General features: G+C 41.1%; 1 protein-coding gene and 1 non-coding gene across 2 annotated transcripts; one reads left to right on the top strand and one right to left on the bottom strand.

Moving 5' to 3' along the window:
- Positions 1 to 246: 246 nt before the first annotated feature.
- On the top strand, positions 247 to 9,705 carry LOC105388383 (protein deltex). The gene is made up of 11 exons (XM_048622768.1): positions 247 to 480; positions 702 to 924; positions 1,908 to 2,056; positions 2,637 to 2,838; positions 3,090 to 3,407; positions 3,564 to 3,703; positions 5,007 to 5,109; positions 5,613 to 5,827; positions 6,142 to 6,350; positions 6,812 to 6,920; positions 9,420 to 9,705. The coding sequence occupies exons 2-11, from the start codon at positions 726 to 728 to the stop codon at positions 9,630 to 9,632; spliced, it is 1,857 nt and encodes a 618-aa protein (XP_048478725.1). The 5' UTR covers positions 247 to 480; positions 702 to 725; the 3' UTR covers positions 9,633 to 9,705.
- Positions 9,706 to 12,467: 2,762 nt separating this feature from the next.
- On the bottom strand, positions 12,468 to 12,540 carry Trnak-uuu. Its single transcript has one exon. It is a non-coding gene; the product is annotated as a tRNA-Lys (tRNA).
- Between the last annotated feature and the right edge of the window lie 7,538 nt (positions 12,541 to 20,078).

Here is a 20,078-nt window from a genome sequence, read left to right on the forward strand (position 1 = left end):
GGGACAGTTCGTGCCAGATCGCTCTCGGACGCTACACTACGCTGTTCAAACTATCGGACGTGGGTCGCGGACGTAACCTTGGCCTGACCTTAAGATCTGGCACGAGGCACGAACCGTCCGTCCCGAAAGACCGTGCACACTTATCAGTCGCGGAAGACAGCCGCGTCCGAAAATGTGTCGGCATTTTACTCACTCACAGACCAACTCGATTAGTTTTGAAGATTTTCATTTTAAGTCTGTGGTAAAGTTTGCTCTGTTTTTTTTTACAAATGCTAATTATTTTCAACAAGTGGTTTATTTTATTTAAAGTAAAGTTTTCTAGCTTTATTTATTAATTATTACTGAATTAGATTGAATGTAGTAGTTGCTAAAGTAAAACATGCAGCCTGCAAGTTGAAACCCTACTAGAAGAAGGATGAAATTCATACAAGAGAATATGTGTGAACTACTGGTTTTGAGTTGTTATCATCGTTTAAACATGTAAGTAAATAGTTATTAGTTACACTGTCTTTAGTCTTACTATATCCATCATTAGCTAAATAAGGTCATGTTTGCTGTTATTAGCGGATGTAAACAGTCGAACACGACTCCAATTCTAAAGTAAACATGGACACAATGCTATCATTAAGTCACTTGTTTCTGACCATTATGTAGCAGTGGCAGTTCATGTGATTCACTATCCTTGCTTGTGTTACTTACAGGTGACAGTATAGAGTTGGGCAGCGATGTCGTCCGTGCACTGCGTGGTGGTGTGGGAGTGGCAGTGCGGGGGGCAGTGGCTGCCGCACTCGCCGGGCGTGTCCCGCACGCTAGAACGCGCGCACGCCAAGAAGCTGACCCGCGTGGTGCTGGCGGACGCCGAGCCCGCGCTGCGCGGACACTACGTCAACCTGCGGACACTCACACAGTCCTCCGACAATCCAGGTTTGTTTCTACACTTTTCCGCAGCTCTTGAGATCTGAAATGTAAATTTTGAGACAAATGTGTGATTATTTGTCTCCAAATCTGCTAGAAAATGACTATTCCCTAGAATCATGTCAGAACATGTTAGAAGCGTCCGTAGTCGAGCGGATCTCTGTGATCGTAACTGATCACTGAGGTTAAGCTAAATCTGGCACGGTCAGCCATTGGATGGGTGACCGATTTCAAGTGGTTCTTTTCTGGACGTTTCTGTGCTTCGGACGGCACGTTAAGCCGTGGGTCCCGGTTGCTGCTTCGGCAGCAGTCGTTAAGCCTAGTCAGAGGCCTTCGGGCAGCTTGAAAACATCTGACCATTGGGTTGCCCACTTACCGGACAACTCTCTCAGCACAAGCTTGCTTGTGTTGGGGTCCACCAACCCACACTTGGCCAGCGTGGTGGACTAGGCCTAAACCCTTCCTTCATTGGAAGGAGACCCGTGCCCCAGCAGTGGGAACGTGATGGGTCAATGATGATGTCAGAATTTTACATTGATAGTCCTATGATTGTTAAGCACTTCTACAGTAAAGTTTGCTTGCAATTATTTAGTAACTACAATGACCAAACTTTTATTAATTGGATTTAGATCTCATTTCTACAATCATATAATACAACATTTGGTCAGGCTGACAAACATGCTTGTGTAAAACATTCTGTCAATTCAATTCTCATTGTTCCATTGCATGGATTGTTATTTACCACAGATATAGCATACTACAAGCCAGTGCTGGCTGAGAAATCTTCTTCTCTCTTCTTTCTAATGAGCTGGCGACATACACTAGAGCTAGACTAGACTAGGGTATGGTTTGTCACCATGATGAAAGTATTAGCCAGCTTGATTAGATTAAAACTAGTAAGAATAGTTATTGGAACTGTGTATTATATTACCCCTAACAGCTCTTCCGTCTCACCATCTATTCCATCTAACTTCCACACATGTATTATCTAGACGGTGGCGAGGGTGAGTCGGAGTGCGCGGTGCGGCGCGCGTGCTACAGCGTGCAGTCGGCGGCGGGGCGCGGCGCGGGCTGGGCGTGGAGCGCCGTCGCGCCGCCCCCGAGGCGGGCCGACCTGCACTATGAACCACTCTCCATGGAGGTAAGCACTTGGATATTAAACACTACACTATAGAGACTGACAACTCCGTTAGTGCCAATCTCGCCATAGTGGGTTAGAGCATAACCAGGGATTATTGGTTGACTTTTGACACATTGGTTAAGAATTTAATATGGAGATGATGTGTGTTAGTCACACACAGTCAGAGAGCCACAAAAACAAAATTGTGTGTGTAACTATAATTGATGAATTGATCATTCCCTGGCTACTACATATCTAACTTGTGTATCTAACCAACTTTGGCGAAATTAGAGCTAAACGTTATAACTCACAAAGAAGGTAGCTTTGGTACAATAATATTGATAATGTATGGTATGTCCATGTAATGGTAAATTTTCTAAATTGTTCTATTAGTTTGATTCTCCAGTTTTCCCATAGGATTTGTGTAAGAAAAAGTAGCCTTATGTCTAGTCAATCTCTTGTCTAACACTCCATCAACCAATTAGATCAATATTGGTTCATTGGTTAATTCACAAAGAGCTACAGAGTTACTTTCCCATTATCAAAAAATTTTGAATGCTTGACTCCAAGTACTATTTTGTTATCACACCTCCCCCCTCAGATCCAGTGCCACCTAGAAGAAGCATGGTCGATCGGCAGCGACGCAGTTTCCTTCGAGGGGTGGTCGGCGTCGCTGCAGCACATGACGGCGCGGCGCGGCGGCGCGGTGCGGCTGCTGAGGCGCGCGCCGCAGCCGCCCTACCCGCTGGCCCGGTCGGCCGCGCCGCCGCCGCCCGTGCGGAGGCCGCAGGAGCATGTTGAAGGTATGGATAGATTTGCAGACCATACTTACACTGTTTTTTATGGGGAAAAAAACCAAGTGAAACTTTGAGAGCACCAGCGAGTGTGTCTTTCTTGTTCTGACCAAGTACATTGTTGGGGAAAAAAAAATTGCGACTGAACCAACAAATTGTCGCCTAAGGCGCCATCTGTAATTAGCTTTTAGTTTTTCTCCCCATTTTTACTACATTCAACTATTGCAAATAAAATTCATGTCAATTATTCTTTTCTACAGCTCGTCGCGTCCACATTCCACAACAGCACACCGGCTCCAGTGTGCACTCTATCCAATCTGTCCGTTCTGTGCAATCTGGACATTCCATACAATCGGCTCACTCCATTCAATCGGGACACTCGATACAATCTGGCCATTCCATCCACTCTGCACACTCTATGCAGTCTGGTCACTCTGTACATTCTCAACAATCTGGGCACTCGGTGCAGTCGGCCCCGGCTGCTACAGTGAGGAGTAACAACACGCATCGCAGCGAGTCTCCCAAGGACAGGAAGCCCGGGCTCGCTAGACAGATACTTCACAACTTGAACATATTCAGTAAGTAGTCTTCAGGACGCGCGATTTGATTAATAAGCGTACATCCTGATGATATATGAAAATAATAATATTTGCCAACCTCCAGTAGTGGAGAGGCACTTGAAGAAGAAGAAGAAGAACCGAAATCACATTTATCCAACTACCCCCCCTCCCCAGACCACACGAAGGCGTCGGCGAGCTCGGGCGTGTCGGACGGCGCGTCGGGCGACGAGCTGTCGGACGAGCCGCGCGCGCGCCGCCACAGCGTCGACACGGTCTCCACCTACCTGAGCCACGAGAGCACCCACACTGACCAGGTGACTAGCCGTGTACCATACACTTAGTATATACTACGCCAGTATATACTAACCCCCTTATTCATAGAAAAGTTACAATACGTTTTAACTAATAAACTGTTTTGTCCCTCTCTGTCATAGAACAAATTGTTCGTTGTCGGAGAGGGACAAAACAGTTTATTAGTTAAAACGTTGTGTAACTTTTCTATGAATAAGGGGGTAAGTCTATGCCGTGTACTAGTATACTACAGGGTGTTGCAAAAGTGGTATACTGACTCAAAAGGTTGTGCATGGGATGACCCCCGAGCAACCTTTTTTCGGCTTAGTATACCAATTTTGCAACAGCCTATACATTTGCCAGCGAGCTAAGCTCTCCAACATTTCAACATACTCAACACCTCAACATCATGCGAAAAAATAGAATGCTATTATCCGATAGTGTTCATAAATACAAGAGGCAAATGCCCTTTGTTATTAAAACCTATTGTTAATAGTTAGAACAATGCCTGTTAAAATACAGCAAAAGTTTTAGAATAAACAAATCTAAACATCCAAAACATCTATAAAATATAAGTTTAAGCACCCAAATATTACATTCACTTATTTATTGTATTTCGATAGTCGTAAACGTGTCAATAGCTCGCCCAATAATTATATTATCAGTAAAGAATATACTGGGCAATAAAAATGAAGTGTCTGGAGTGCGGGGAGGGCTCCAAGTGTCGTTGTCACAAGAAATACGAGTCCAAAGCCATCAGCATCAAAGAGCCAAGCGCACGGAAACCTAAGAAAGTCACTTGGAAATGTAATCTATGCAGTCAGAGTCAGGTCTCGCTGCCTCCGAAGCTAGAGATATCTGTCGATGAGATTCTGAATCGATTCAACTCGCTGACGGAGGAAGTATCGGAGTTGGTCCGAGACATTCGCTCGATCTCGAGTGGGTTGGACGAGTTGAAGGTGACGTGCCGGTTCATGAACAACCAGCTGAGAGAGTTCACGTATGATCTGACGGGAGTGTGCGTCAGTAAGGATGACGTCGTAGTCGCTGACGAGGTATTGTGATTTCTGCCCCCATAGATAAGTGAAATAAATGTATTTACGTAAAGGGTTCAAATTCTGTAACTCTTTACACTGCCACTGGATAGGTACATAGTTTACTATGTTTACTATGTACCTATCCAGTGGCAGTGGAATAATTTAATTTTGTGTGTATATGACAGATTTGATGCTACAAAGCTAATTGCTACTTCCATTTTGTTATCCAATTAAAAGACGTTTGCGTATCGTTAGTACAGTATTTAACCATAACTCTCGCCCCCTACAGACGGCATCAGTGGGGTCTCTCCTGAACTGCAGCGCGGGGTCGGACGACGTGTTCGAGTGCCGCGACGAGGACCAGCCCGGCGACGAGGACGGGGCCATCGTCGGTGAGTCCCTTCATCATCACCAGCCGGCGTCATCTACTGCTGGATATAGGCGTCGGCCAAGGAGCGCCACAGCAGTCGGTCTTTTTCCTTCAGAGTCTAGCTAGATGCTACGGGCAGTTGCGGATCTAAGGTAGTCGGTTCAACGGGCCAGAAGACGTTTCAACTAACGTATACGTAGTTACGTAGTACTCGCACGTACATACTAGTAGTAGTAGTAGTGTACGTACTAGTAGTACAATAAATGTGGTTGGATATGATTGTTCATTGGATTGATTCAGGAATCCGAAACGTTCGCGATATCACAGCATGGTGAAGTTACATACCTACGCATTAAGTTTCGAAGGAATGTGCTATTGATTCATTACCATTAGACTCCTGCGGCAGTCCGATGTTGAAGAACATGATCCTGAAGCAATTTGAAAGTGGTGTTGTTGGGCATTGATTTTTTACTCTGTTACTTTTACCAATTCTGATCCTATCTAACATGAAAACATCTCCCCCAGGTATCGACTCGGCCTCAGCCTCCCTCTCCGTCTTCGTCCGTTCCGTCTCCTGCGTGCAGTGGGGCGCGCTGTGCCCCGCGTGCCTGGCCCCCCTCGCGCCCCCCGCGCCCCCCGGCCCCGCCCCCGCGCCGCCCCCCGCCGTCGCGCTAAGATGCACGCACACGCTGCATCTGCATTGTTTGAATAGGCTGTTGCAGCAACAGAGGGCTAACCAGGTTAGTGGCATCGACATATTTGCCTAAATTAGCGGTATTTTTCATGTTAAATCGAATGGTCTATACCTTGTTTCACGGGGAAAGTCATCTTACAAGACCCTTATTACATTCGAATAAGGGTAGTTTTTGTTTGTATCAGATGTCTTTCCCCGTGAAACAAGGTACATATAAGTAATTCATACATTAAAATGGTTGAAACATGTTACAGCTTTCTTTATTGATAGGTACTATAGGTCCCTAAAATTGCATTTATTCCCTATTTTTTCCATTCATTGGCATAATTATATTTTCTAAAACCTTCCTACCATCACCAGGAGCCGCTCCGCATCGAGTGCCTAGTCTGCGGGCGCGTGTACCGCTCGTCCCCTCCCCCCGCGGCCCCTTCGCCCCCCTCCCCGGCGCCGGCGGGGGCGGCGGGGGGCGCGGGGGGCGAGCAGCCGGCCGGCAGCATGGCCTGGGCGCTGCAGCCGGGCGCGCTGCCGGTGCAGCCGCCGCACCATCATCACATACTCGTCACTTACAAGTAAGTTGCAGTGAAGAAGATAATAGTAACTCGCTACTTTGTAAAATATAGCAAAATTTTATTAAAAAATTTATAGTTTTAAAACGTAAACCAATTTTATTTACCAGGAATAAAGATCTGTCAATGAAAAGTCATAGGGCTCAACATATGCCAAATTTTACGTCTTATGACTCTCATAGCTAGGGCATATTTCCACTGCTGCTGGTATAAACTATGTCTTGCATGTGAATTCTTACTCTCCTGCAGCTATTGCGCGTGACGCTCGACAAGACGCTATAAAAGTTACTGTCAACTTAGTCACACTTGGCCAGAAAAGCGAGTTCGATCTCATTTTTTATGCCGCTGCTATTTTTTGTCAATTTACTAATAATATTCTGTCGACAGCATCCAGTTTCCTAAGTAGACGTTAGAGTTTTTTTTACTATAACTATACATAACTAACGTGCACATGTATGTGTCAGTTTCCAGTCGGGCGTGCAAGGCGCGCGGCACCCGGCGCCGGGGGCTCCGTACTACGCCGTGGGCTTCCCGAGACACTCGCTGCTGCCAGACACGCCGCAGGGGCGACAGGTGAGGGGGTACACAACACATGTACAGTTCTCCCATATTAATAATGCACATGCAAATCTTCGCAAACTGTCGTATTCCCGGAAACACCCGAATCATTGAATCGTAAGAGCCTTAAACAATGCACTTGGATTTTGCACCTTATTCGAAAGAAATAGGAGTCAATATCATGTGTCACATAATCGAAAACAATTCGGGCTGTCGGCGGCTGTCACCAATCAGTCAAAGGTCCTTCAGTTCTTTGGAATTATATGTATAGAGCTGTTATTACACATCGTTTTTGGTTTTGTTTTCAAATGTGAATTTCATTGAAACTTTAATAAAATTATTTTTGATGACGCCTTATTATGAAACAAATTAAAGAATAAAATATAATGTCACATTGATAGACTTCACTATGTAAATAAAGCCACACCCAAAAGACCAAGTTTGTAATTTTAATATTAATGTGAAATGATCAGTGCTGTAAATACTTTTGAACTGAGATTCATCCATCTTTACAAATCAGCTTCAGCACTTGGAAAGTGCTGTAACATTTTCGAAGTAAATTTTAAATTATGACAATATTATGAATTATCGAATCAGATTTCGTTATTGATAAATCAATATATCTTTTAGCACCAAATACACAATTCTACTAAAATTGCATGAAGAAAATGCACTTAACCACTCTAAATACATATAGTTTGCTAACGCTCGGGAATACGACCGTTACCGAACAATGACGAAGATTTCTATGCGCATTATCAATTTTGGGGAACCGAACTACTGGACTGTCTGTGCTAGCCGTGGGCTTCCCCAGACACTCACAGGTGAGAATAATAGACCCCTAGTTTATTACGGGGAATTATAAAATGAGCGAACAAAAAAAAAACTTTGCGACTGATGATGACATACTGTTTTAATAACTTGAGCGGTATGAATTTGAGTAAGCGAAAAATTAACTAAACTGACGACGAATATTGGTTTATAATAAAATCCAGAACGAGCTTACAAAAAGTGGATTGTGATAAATCCATTTCAGATATAAAAAAATTATCCGAGTGACTTCATTACTAAGTGAGCGACTGGAAATACAGAGAGGGCAACTTCAATATTAAGATAGATTCGATTTTTCTAAGTGAGGTTATACTTAGCGAACTACTAAAAAGTTCACTTTGAGCAAAGTTTTGTATGCTGCTTTATTAATGATTATTGGTTACTGATATTCTGTTTGAGGGCTTATGTTTTTTATTTTGATACGCTTTTTAATGAAAACTACAGATTTTTAAATGCGCGTTTGGACTGCCAAAAATTATCGTGCGACTGTCCCGAATTTTTCAATAGATATGTATGCAAACACGTTTTGGAGCTAGCATTTCGGCTCAAACTAACAACACCGCCACTGGAACCTCTCTCATACTCTGGCTCCTCATACCTATCAATGTTTCTTAGGCCGAGTTTTTTGATGCGTGGTCATCTTTAACCATTAGTCAAGTCACTTGACCATGGATCAAAAAACTCGGCCTTAGTATTAATAAGAAGTTTTTTTTTAGTTGACTGAGGCGTCTTATTTTATTTTTTGTTCATTTGATTGAAATAAATGCATGCATATTACTTTATTTTTACGGAGTACATTGTTTTATTTAATTACCCTTATATTTCAATACTAAAATTTCTCAACTAATAGAATAGTGTTTCTTCAAATAGTTATGTCATATTATTTTTATTTTTTAAATGTGAGCTCATTATACTCTGCTCATTAGTGTATTTTTCAAAGTGGTTATTGTATTCGAAACACTTCATTTAAGATAAAATGCCGCTCAGTATAAAAAATACATTTGCCAAATATTGAAAAAAATGCAGGACGTAACGTTGACACTCAAACAAATATTAGGTCGCTCAAATATTATGAAGCTGCTCATTTTGTATTTTAAGTAACTCAAATTAATGTTTGTAAGTTGCTGTTCTGTTGATTTCTCGTCACTCACAGTCAGTCGCTCACTTAGTAATTCTATAACCCAAATTAATTAATTTTGACACTTAGAACTGTAATTTACAGTCACTCGTTTTATTACTACCCGTTTATTACTGGACTGTCTACGCTAGTAATAATAATACTAAGCAAGAAAGATTTTAATGTTTATTTGTGTCGAATAGGCTTAGAAACTGCTGGAGCGTTTTCTCTTTGATAATTATCCCCGAGTGCTAGAGCTTAGACTCTAAGCTCTAGCGGGCAACCGCATCTCTATAACTGTAAACTGCAAGAAAGAATGTCTGTAAACGGTTTCCTGTACGAACAAAGGCCTAGCTCTAAGGTTTACAGACATTCTTTCTTGCAGTTTACAGTTATAGAGGAGGGGCTATATTTGGCGTCCTCATAATAATAACACACTGGCGCTCTCCTAATTTTTTGCAGTCCTGAAATTAATATTCACCAGCTTGGTAATATATAAATGCTTCTGGACCTACATCCATGTTTAAACCATCCATATCCCACATATAACCCATCTCCACCCCCAGGTCCTCTCCCTGCTCCGGCGCGCATGGGAGGCCCGCCTCCTCTTCACGGTGACTCGCTCGCAGACCACCGGCCGGGAACACGTGGTGTCGTGGCGCGCGCCGCCGCCGCCCGCCTGTCGCCAGCATTACGAGCCGCCGCGACGCCCCGCAACACATCTAGCCACGACGATTGATGCGCTGAGGAGCCTGCTGGAGACTAATGGGAACTGTTAGTATGGATACCCATCTTGCGACCACGATTGATGCGCTGAGGAGTTTGTTGGAGACCAATGGGAACTGTTAGTACGGATACTACGGATATGTTCTTGATAAATTGTAAAGACCTTGCGGTTGCCCGCTCTAATTAGACGTGCCTTAATTTACCCTATAAGCACAGCACTACGAGCCGCCGCGACGCCCCGCCCCCCATCTGGCTACTACTATAGATGCGCTGAGGAGCCTGTTGGAGACCAATGGGAACTGTTAGTACGGATATGCTCTTGATCAATTGTAAAGATGCGGTTGGTTGCCCGCTCTAATTAGACGTACCTTAATTTAACCTATAAGCACAGCACCGAGCCGCCGCGACGCCCCGCAGCACACCTGGCTACTACCATAGATGCACTGAGAAGCCTGTTGGAGAGTAATGGGAACTGTTAGTACGGATACCCATCTTGCGACCACGATAGATGCGCTGAGGAGCCTGTTGGAGACCAATGGGAACTGTTAGTACGGATATGTTCTTGATCAATTGTAAAGACCTTGCGGTTGCCCGCTTTAATTGGACGTACCTTAATTTACCCTATAAGCACAGCACTATGAACCGCCGCGACGCCCCGCCGCCCATCTGGCTACTACGATAGATGCGCTGAGGAGCCTGTTGGAGACCAATGGGAACTGTTAGTACGAATATGTTGTTGATATATTGTGAAGACGCGTTTGAAGAACCGTTCGGCCCGCCTTATTTAGACGTATCTTAATTTACCCTATAAGCCACTTGTAATGAAATAAATAAATAACGCCGGGAAATGAGACACAATTAAACTGTATCCTATTTTGGTTAAAGAACCAGTAGCAAGCTTTACGGACGTCTCAAAACATCAATACAAATCAGTTTGTTCAAAAGGTTAGTGGCGTCACTTATAAAAGCTAATCGAGGTCTGCGATTTGCGGTTTCAAAATTTTATTGATCTAGATTTAATAATTTGCTATAGAATAGCGCCATCTATCGGAGCTAGCGTTAGCTTAAAGCAAACTCATACTAAATGTATCACTCCCGCGCCAGAGATTAGTTGCGATATCAACTCCATCTTGCGGACAGCTATTTTCATTGACATTGCAGATCAATATTTACATTTATTATTATTGCCCCTAAACAACGTGAGGGTAAATCAGAAATACAAAAGGATTGTATTTCTTTACACCATAGAGCTCATTATTAATCTCGAAAGTATAAAGATTTAAATGACTCGAATAGTGCATTTTTGCTTATATCGAAAAGCAAGTTTTTTACATGATAACGGTATTAGTGAGTAATTATTATGTACTTGGTACATTCCTTAACAAAGACTGGGTCAGTAGTATCTGCATTTATATGCATTATATACTTGTATGAACGGGAACGAAATGTTCGTAGAGTAATTATATTGATACGGTGATATGAAGGAGTCGTAGAACGCCGAGTCTTCCTTAAATCTGCAATCAAATATCACAAAAGTTGATTATAGCGTCTTCCTAATTATTATTTATAAATTACGTGATAATTATAAGAGTTAAACTGTATGGGTAAAGCATGACAAATTATTTACTATAGTACTTAGTGGTACATATTTAGTTTATAATATATTATTATGTATTGAAGGGGCCAATTCAGCATCGTCTACCAAATATATTTTAGTAAATTGCAGAATTGACCCCTCCGTCGCGTAGTTATATTTTAATTTGTTCATTGAGGCTTTGTTAGACTTGTCCTTTTTCATTGTTTATGTAATTTGTATTGAAAACAATAAAATAAACTTATTCAAGTATTCATATAAATATAGAATACGTGACTCCAATATTGGTCGCTTTCCATCCTTTGACAGTGGAGCGTATGTGACAGTGCTTTATGAGGCGCTATGCCAATATGCCATAGACCTACTACATGCGCTATGCATAATATTAATAATCCACGTAAGATCTCGATTCAAAATGACATTTATAAAGGTAGCTAGAGTTTTGTATATAACAGACTGAGTACCGAATGTATTATACAACTGTTTAAACAAGTATTATATTTATTGTTTACTTTATACAGTTATTTTAGAGTAATTAATTAATAGTATCTCTTGTTGTGTCACAAAGGTTATGTTAATATAGTGAAGGTTGCTGGGGATAGCCCACATTTGTGCCAAAAGGGAAGGTGTGATGTTCGTGGAGTAATCCCCAGCTAACCACGAGTATGTCTTGCCAGTACTAATTTTAAATTATACTGTTGATATTATTATTATTATGTAGTTGTATTTAGATAGATTAATTCTGAAGATGGCATAGAGACGATTGAATTGTCTAATCTAATCTGATTGAATCTATTGAGTAACGAATGTGGACACCTCAGTTCCTCATTCATCGTTGTCTTTGTGTCTCATCTTCAGATCTCTAGATTAGTTTAGTTATATGTAAATATATTATTATAGTTAAATATTATCATGTGCCTTACTATAAGTGGTCTTCCAACGAGTAAAATGAACTTCCATTTGTTAGTTGTATAAGTAGAGGTATTTAGTAGTAAATTTAAATATTTGTTAAGATATTAAATATATTGATATATTTATAGCATTGTTTTTATGATAGTAATAAGTAACCTAACTTATAATAGTGGCCTTACATTTTTTTTCGCAAAATGATACAAACCGAGCCACGATTATCGAATAGAGATGTTATATTTTAAAACAGACTTCATAACCTCCTTAATTAAACTCATATAGGTACTTAAACAATATTTCCTTAATTTTTATCAGGGCAAGAGTAATTTACTCCGACACTTATGATGATTCTAAACTTAAAAACATTCTGAAACAAAATGAGCGCCGCCCGAACAGGGACTTGAACCCTGGACCCTTGGATTAAAAGTCCAATGCTCTACCGACTGAGCTATCCGGGCTCATGTACTTCCGTCTCAAATTATCAGTCGCGTTCCGTGGCTGGAGTCTTGACCTTGTGCCAACACGTGTGGCGATAAAAAACCAATATTTAATTTACCAATATGTAACCAAAATTTGTATTTACATTCGTCAGTTACGGTATCGATAACACGGTTCCTATTGGAGGGCATGTTTAAATCTTATGTGAACTAGGTACCAATATCTTAGGTATTTCGTCAGAACTTTTTCCTAAAATATAAACCGAAACTAATTAGTCATAGGTCATGATGAGTGTGATCTATAAATAACGTATAGTCAGCTTCATTATCATATTCACTGTTAGACCAAGTCTAACTAAAAAACGAATCCACTATTAACCAAGTTATTTCTGAGTCAAGTCATCATACATTTTAAACCAAATACTCTTTTCGTGAAGTCTAATCGTACATGTTATGAGTACTGTTATTCATCAGAGGACATTAGTCCATTCAGTTCAAATAACGAACTTTGTAAACTAAGATTTCTGAGACACCTCTGTCCCCAACCCTCCTTTAAGAAGGATCCTTATGCTTTTTAGTTTGATACTAACTGACAAGCCAGCTAGAATTAGTTCCACTGATTGCACATGACCACTTTCACACATCTACTCCTCATGATGAGGCAACAGGTCGCCATCTGTGCCGCATCTGGCCGCGCCGTGACGCGCCAGATATGGCGGTGACCACTGCGGCCGGTCCGAGAGCCTTATTCAGACACATTAGGCACAAATTAGCCAACGAACGTAGCTAGACACGCTAGTTGATATGACAGTACAAAGCACTTGCTTTCTGTTATTTGTCGTAATGTCGTGGCTAGAGTCCGACAACGGTAACCTTGCAACTGAAACAAGAGGCAACACCAAAAAAAATATTATTAAGTACGACAACTATTGATCTTAGTAAGTTCTGCTACTCTCTCACTGTCGTCGTACGTCTTATTCTTCTTCATTCATGTTATTAGTTTTAAAACTCCCATATTTTACTGGTTGCAAAGTTATCGTTGTCAGACTGTAATGAGTGACGTGAGCTCTGTCTGCTCTTCGTCCTACGTGCGTGTGAGTCGGCTGAAGTGAAAATCAGCGACATTATCACTGTAGTTACCATTTTGGTTGCGAATGCGGTAACTAGAAGCGCCCTAGAAGGAATACCTGCAATGTACAAGTGTTGTAGTATAATAACATCACATGCCTGCGTGCGTTTCCTTTTTGCTGATGCTTTAGGTAATGCCGAATGTCCTGCATGGAGGGAAATCTATCGCTATCTTTCAAATGGGTGCGTATTGAGACGTATAAAAACGAAATGTATAATTTCACATTAATAACGTTCACAACATATAATGAACGTTACGTATAACAACAAAATCTATATTTTCATAAGGTATAAGATTCAATTGGTATAACGTACATTTTATATAATATCAAAATATATAATACTTACGAGGACTAATATCAATTCGTATAACATACATTACGTATATCGTTTAAAATATATACTATCATTTAGTATAAAGTTCATAAAACATACTAACATACAATAACATAATCTGTGTTTAATTACCAAACACCGTCAAACCCCCTAGCACCAAAACCTAAAGATAGGTGCGACGACGAGCAAAGCGAGGAGGAGCGTGTTAGGTGCACATGTTCGTCGAAACCAAAGCGGAGCGCAGCGAAGCGGAGCGGAGCGTCTCCCCACATAGCGTCAATAATAATAATAATGCCAAAACCCCTAGTACCAAAACCTAAAGATAGGTGCGACGACGAGCAAAGCGAGGAGGAGCGTGTTAGGTGCACATGTTCGTCGAAACCAAAGCGGAGCGCAGCGAAGCGGAGCGGAGCGTTCCCCCCACATAACATCAATAATAATGAAAATACGATACAATACAATATTATATACTTTTTGTGCATTATACATTATGATAATTATGTCCGTTGTAGAATATATGTTATAAACGTTATGCATTTTAATCGTTATATCAATTGAAATTATACTTTTTGAACGTTATTCTTTACGAAATTATGTATTTAGTAATTATGCCTTTCGTTTGTTATGCACAGTGATCGTTATACTTAATAAATTTATATCATATGGGCGTATACCTTGTGAATGTTATACCATTCGTTTTTATACCTCGTATTACTTACCCCTTTCAAATACATTCAAATTCCAACTGATTAGATTATGAAAGTTGAAGGACTAAGTCTTGTTAAGATCATCAGGCAACAATAAGAAGAAAGAAGTGTATAGACTTCCAGAATTGAGGTTCTTTGGACTAGTCTCGGCACCGGGCGACACCCGAGCGCGATGTGAAGGCGAGCCGGCACATCGCACCCGCCAACCGTGACATGTACCCACTGGCTGTGACATGAGCATCACACCACCCCGCTTAATGTAGCTTTAGGTACAACATACAGTATGTATGGTATAGAGTACACTGGAAACTCCCTTTTAGGGACAGTATAAAGTGAAAGGCATAGTCAAACTTTTTTATATGTATGGGACAACCTACATAACATACCTATAGGTATGCATAAGTTGCTTAGATGTTTGCATCTTCGATCATGATCGAAGGATTGCATTCATAGCCCACTGCCTCCTCAGCTACAACCTCGGTGGTTATCTCGTTTGCTGTAGGTAACTTAAGTAAATTAAGTATAGCCGCTTGAATCTCTTCAAATCAGACGAAATAGAAATTTGTTGTCGTTAGCCGCGATATCGCGACTTCGGGACACAAGATTCAGGAAGCATAGCTCGTTGCCATATACGTCTCTAAATGGCAGGAAAGATGATTGTATAGATATGGCTATGAATACGTAAATGCCCAACATTGGCACAGATACGTCATATAACATAAGTGCTCATGGAACAAGAAGATAAATGCAGTTATGGCACATGCAGTTTATTAAGATAAATATGTCTGCAATCACGCGAGGGGCAGTCGGCATGAGACAAGCATTAAGTAATTAAAGCGCAGTTAGCGGATGATCACCCTGATGCCGCGCCGCCATCATCAATCACTCCACGCTGCCTGCATGGTCACCAGTACTTGATTGCAGCAAAAATACCTAACTACTTAGTGTATGTAAGGTAGGGTCCCTAAATACCTAATTGCCATCCCCTATCGCAGGTTCAATATCATCGGGCTAATTTCCGTCTAAAGACATGGTAATACGGATACATAGGTGTTCAGTAACGCAAGGATTCCATTCCCTTATTGTGGTATCAGGTCCTTTTGCTCTAACCCTCCACCACTGAGCCGCACCTGAGTTCGGCCAATGCGTAACTAAATGAAGTAATTAACACTGTAAATTAATTTAACAAAGATTGAGATCTCAGCGTATATCACGCCGCAAACCAGGCCGATAACACGAAAGCTACATGAGCGCTTTGATATAAATCAGTCAACACAAATTAATTTACCCTGTACGAATACTCACGTATCTTAATTACGATCGACAAGTGCAGCCTATCGAATCGGTCCCTTGACATCTACATAACTCCCGATAAGAGGGAATGAATGTAGTTGATGTAGGTTGTGTTGTGTTTTTTCATTAAATTCGTATCTGGCAATGACCGGTCCCTTGTGTGGCGACAAACCGCCCTTGTGCCAGTAACGGCGAGGGTCGCGCCACACTCGCGCGCACTCACAGCCGGCTCTACTGTGCAGAATCAAAGTAAGTACAATATGCATCTAAGCAGGACAGAAATCATGGCATGAATGTACCTACATCTATTGCATCTTCATGTATTGACAAGTGTGAAAATAATTAAATCTCTTCCCAATTAGGTACCTCCTAAGTGTGGTGTCAGCTGCAGTGAGTGTTCGGCGCAGTGAGTGCGGGGCGCAGGGTGGTCGCGGCGAGGCCTCCCGGATTCCTGCCGCCGCTCAATCTGTGATTCATATTTAAGGTATTGTTCGCATGCTGCTTTTAATGTGTCCACTAAATTTTACATTCTTAAAGTTTATATGTGAAGGCTTTCAGTCGGCACTCCTTCAATTTATGGAGATGCGTAGATATTCATCATTATTTGAGTGGAATATATTGCGTTTATTGGCTTGCGGCCGCGGCCTGTCGCAAGCTGCGGTGTCGCTGTCAGTGGTTGTCAGTGCTAATGTGTACTCCATATAGAGTGAGACGTAGAAGATTTACCGAGTAAATCTGCCCTTTTAAACCCGCATGAAACATTCATGCGAGGCCGCCGCGCCGCGCAAAAACCGCCGCATAATCTAACACGATCTCGCTTTACATTCTTAATGGAAACCCTCCAGCTAGACCAGACCAGCTCACTCCATTGATGAACACATTTACATATCTAATTCTGAATTAACACATAATCCGATGCAAATACATACGAACAAACGTGTAATTACAACAAGGTATAGTTTTTAAATGTAGTTGATTGCATACAGTGCGAGATCAACTGTTTTTTATGGAATAGTTGGAGAATTGTCCATTGAATTGAAGCCAGGCTCGAGTGTTGACTTGGATTATATTTAAATCTGGTACTAATTGTGCCTGTATAAGAAGTGAGTAGACGCCTCCACCCCCACTGGCACGTGGAAGCTAAGTTAACTACTATATGTACATTTGCGGTATTTATCTTCAAATACCGGTAGACTTCCCGATTGACTGAGAAATTATTATTCTCTGTACTGTATTGATTTTCATGCATATTATTTACTTGCTGCATTCCTTAATTATCCTAATGTATGCTGGCTGATGATTAATTAATTACTTACTGGAGTATTTAATAATTAGAAACACTGAAATCATGACTAAACCATCTGTGTTCTCGGTCCCAAACGCTATCAAAGCTATAAGTATTCATTACAACCATATTAGTACATAACTCGCTTGTTTTACCTTATGTAACGAGACTAAGGAGAACAGGAAAACTTATTTGTAGAAATATTAGCTGTTTTTGGTGTAATTTAGCGTTCATCTGTCATGGAGTCCGACTGTGGCTTCTGGCCTTGTTTTACATTTCCAAGAACCGAGACTACTACTGATGACTGACCTTTAACTCGTATAATTGATGTAAAGAAAGTAAACTTTTAGTATTTTATCTCAAAAGCGTTTTTACCAATTCGGTTGCTATTTATTTACAAGGACTGTCGCCAGTGATAAATAATTCAGAGTAGTAATTAGTAGCTCTCTCTCAGCACGCTGTGTTCTATTGAATTGTTAACAGTTTCCCAGCGGTTACCCTGATAACAGCAACAGTGAAATATTGCCCAAAACCATTAGCGGATTATTAAATAATAAATCACTTTCTATTAATCGGTGAGGGCAATTCTGCTACATATCGTTACAATTGATAGTTGCAGATGTGTTGTGTGTAGCTCTCATCCACAACCTTCCCTTCGCCTTAACTATTTGTCTGGCTTGGACCCTCTAAGATGAAGAAAGGTTTGACCAAACCCTATGCAGCTTTCCGAATACCAACAATCCCCACACAAACACATCATTAAAATGCGACACGAATAATATTAAAATCTATTCTATCATCAAAGGTTGTTCCTCAAGTCACTAAATTTATTGATTAGCAGAATAAGCCCTCGGGACGAAGCTCGCAAGAAGGCTCCAAACAAAAGTGAGAGTGGACGAAATGCTACTTGACAGGAAATAATTGTAGCAGCGGCCGCTCCACCGCGCTGACGGCGATTAATTGCTAAAACCACCTTTATCCTTTGAAGATAGAACCTACCTTATAAATACTTTCGCGTTTTTAGCAGACAAAACTAGACGGATTATTCAAAAAGTATATTAATTTCTATTGCGTTATGGCTTGTATTTTATGTAGCGTGATCTCGTCGTGCGATGGTCGATCTGGCGGTCACGAGGGCGCCGCAGTGACAAATGGTCCTGTGATGGACCGTTCTGTTCCGTGAATGAAATCTTATCTATTGTTTTGTGCCGCGCCGTGCCGTAACTTGGCGATGTCTAACTGCTTTCATCAGTTTAAGAAGTTCATAAGTCATTTAGAAATCGAGAGGTTTGTAATTCATGTTCATATAATTAGAGGTGATGAGTGGAGGAGGTATTTATTGGCTCTGCCCATAGCTCGTGTATCACCAGGGATATGCAGTGGTCTTCAGTAGAACCTCGAGGGGCTCCAACTGCAGAAGGAGTTAGGGATACTCCAATATATAGATATCGATGTAGCTACTCCAGGTGATGACGCAGCAGATGTTTGACAGGGGCCAGATATTTCATGAAAATGGGTTCAGCTGTTTAATAATAGTCATGTCATTTGTCTTTATCTACTGGTAGTTTTATTACCTTTGTAGTATAGACCATATTATTATACAGTTAGTTGTAAATGTGGTACTTACAGTAAAGCCTACGCCCGAATTACCCTTTGAGCTTACTATTCGCCCTCTATCGGCCTTTTTGCAACACCCTGTAGATCCTAATCTTGTTCGTCCTAGTTAATGCAACGTCACTTGACACCAGCGAGGATTTCCCGAAGCTGCGGTCGCCCGGCGTCCCGAGTGTAAGTGATATTGCTTACACTTTGCGCAACGCTTTGTGGTACCTACGTTCCAAAATTACGACATTGCGATTGAAATGTTTGGCTAGTCCAAGTTTTCCAGGTTTACTGCTGGTGGTGAAATGAACTTACATTTACAATACAATACAATATAACTTTATTGAACAAAACACACAACATACATTAAATAACAAAAGAAGTAATCTCAATAGGCGGCCTTATCGCTACAAGCGATCTCTTTCAGGCAACCTTTGGGTGAATTATAAGTACTTACAATGTTTGTGTCTATAGATTTTTCTTCATCTTTTCAACTACCATTTCCTTTCAACACGTTTTTCTTTCGTAAATGGCACTATCAAACAAATCTATGTCGTCCCTCTGTTAGCCACCTGTAGTAAATATAAATATCTACCTACTTTTATACCCAGTACCTATCAGGTAAGTAAATAATGTATGATACATGGCGATTGTTTACTAGTACGGTCATGGTGCGCCCACGCCGCGCCGCCATTATACGAATCAGCGCGGCTCATTGTGTCGTATTGTATACAGAATATTGCTTATAGCCAATTCTAAAATAATCGTAATTACTTCGCATCTACGACGTATTCGGTTTTTAATGATTGCCTTGATTTTTTTCCATGTTTCTTGCGTTTTATTGACAAGATGGCTGATGAAGAAGATTCTGAAATAAACAATTTTATTAGTCATTCTCAAAATTATGTGTATATTTCTTAACAGTATGTATTCTTCAGCATTGTAGTAAGTATTTCTGCAGATAATTATGTGCATCCGAAAAAGTCGACCCACCCATTAAAATATAAAATTATGATAAACGTAATGTGTTTTTAATAATTACAATATAAGGCTGTGAATGCATGGTTAGATCCAGGGAGCTGATAACTAAATATCGGCGTGAATTTAATCCAGACGCTTTATTAGCTGTAAATACTCTTAAATATGTTGTAAATTTTCATATTTTATGTGTTTATAGGGTCACGGTTCTAGCGTTGTGCCGCTGCCGG

The sequence above is a fragment of the Plutella xylostella genome, chromosome 8 (assembly GCF_932276165.1).
Source record: "Plutella xylostella chromosome 8, ilPluXylo3.1, whole genome shotgun sequence".
NCBI classification, from domain to species: domain Eukaryota; kingdom Metazoa; phylum Arthropoda; class Insecta; order Lepidoptera; family Plutellidae; genus Plutella; species Plutella xylostella.

Excerpts from the sequence above, each read along its gene's own strand:
- LOC105388383 (XM_048622768.1), top strand. The coding sequence starts at position 726 with ATGTCGTCCGTGCACTGCGTGGTGGTGTGGGAGTGGCAGTGCGGGGGG. Across the intron at positions 925-1,907 it reads ACAGTCCTCCGACAATCCAG|ACGGTGGCGAGGGTGAGTCG; the intron begins GTTTGTTTCTAC and ends TGTATTATCTAG. Across the intron at positions 3,408-3,563 it reads TCACAACTTGAACATATTCA|ACCACACGAAGGCGTCGGCG; the intron begins GTAAGTAGTCTT and ends CCCCCTCCCCAG.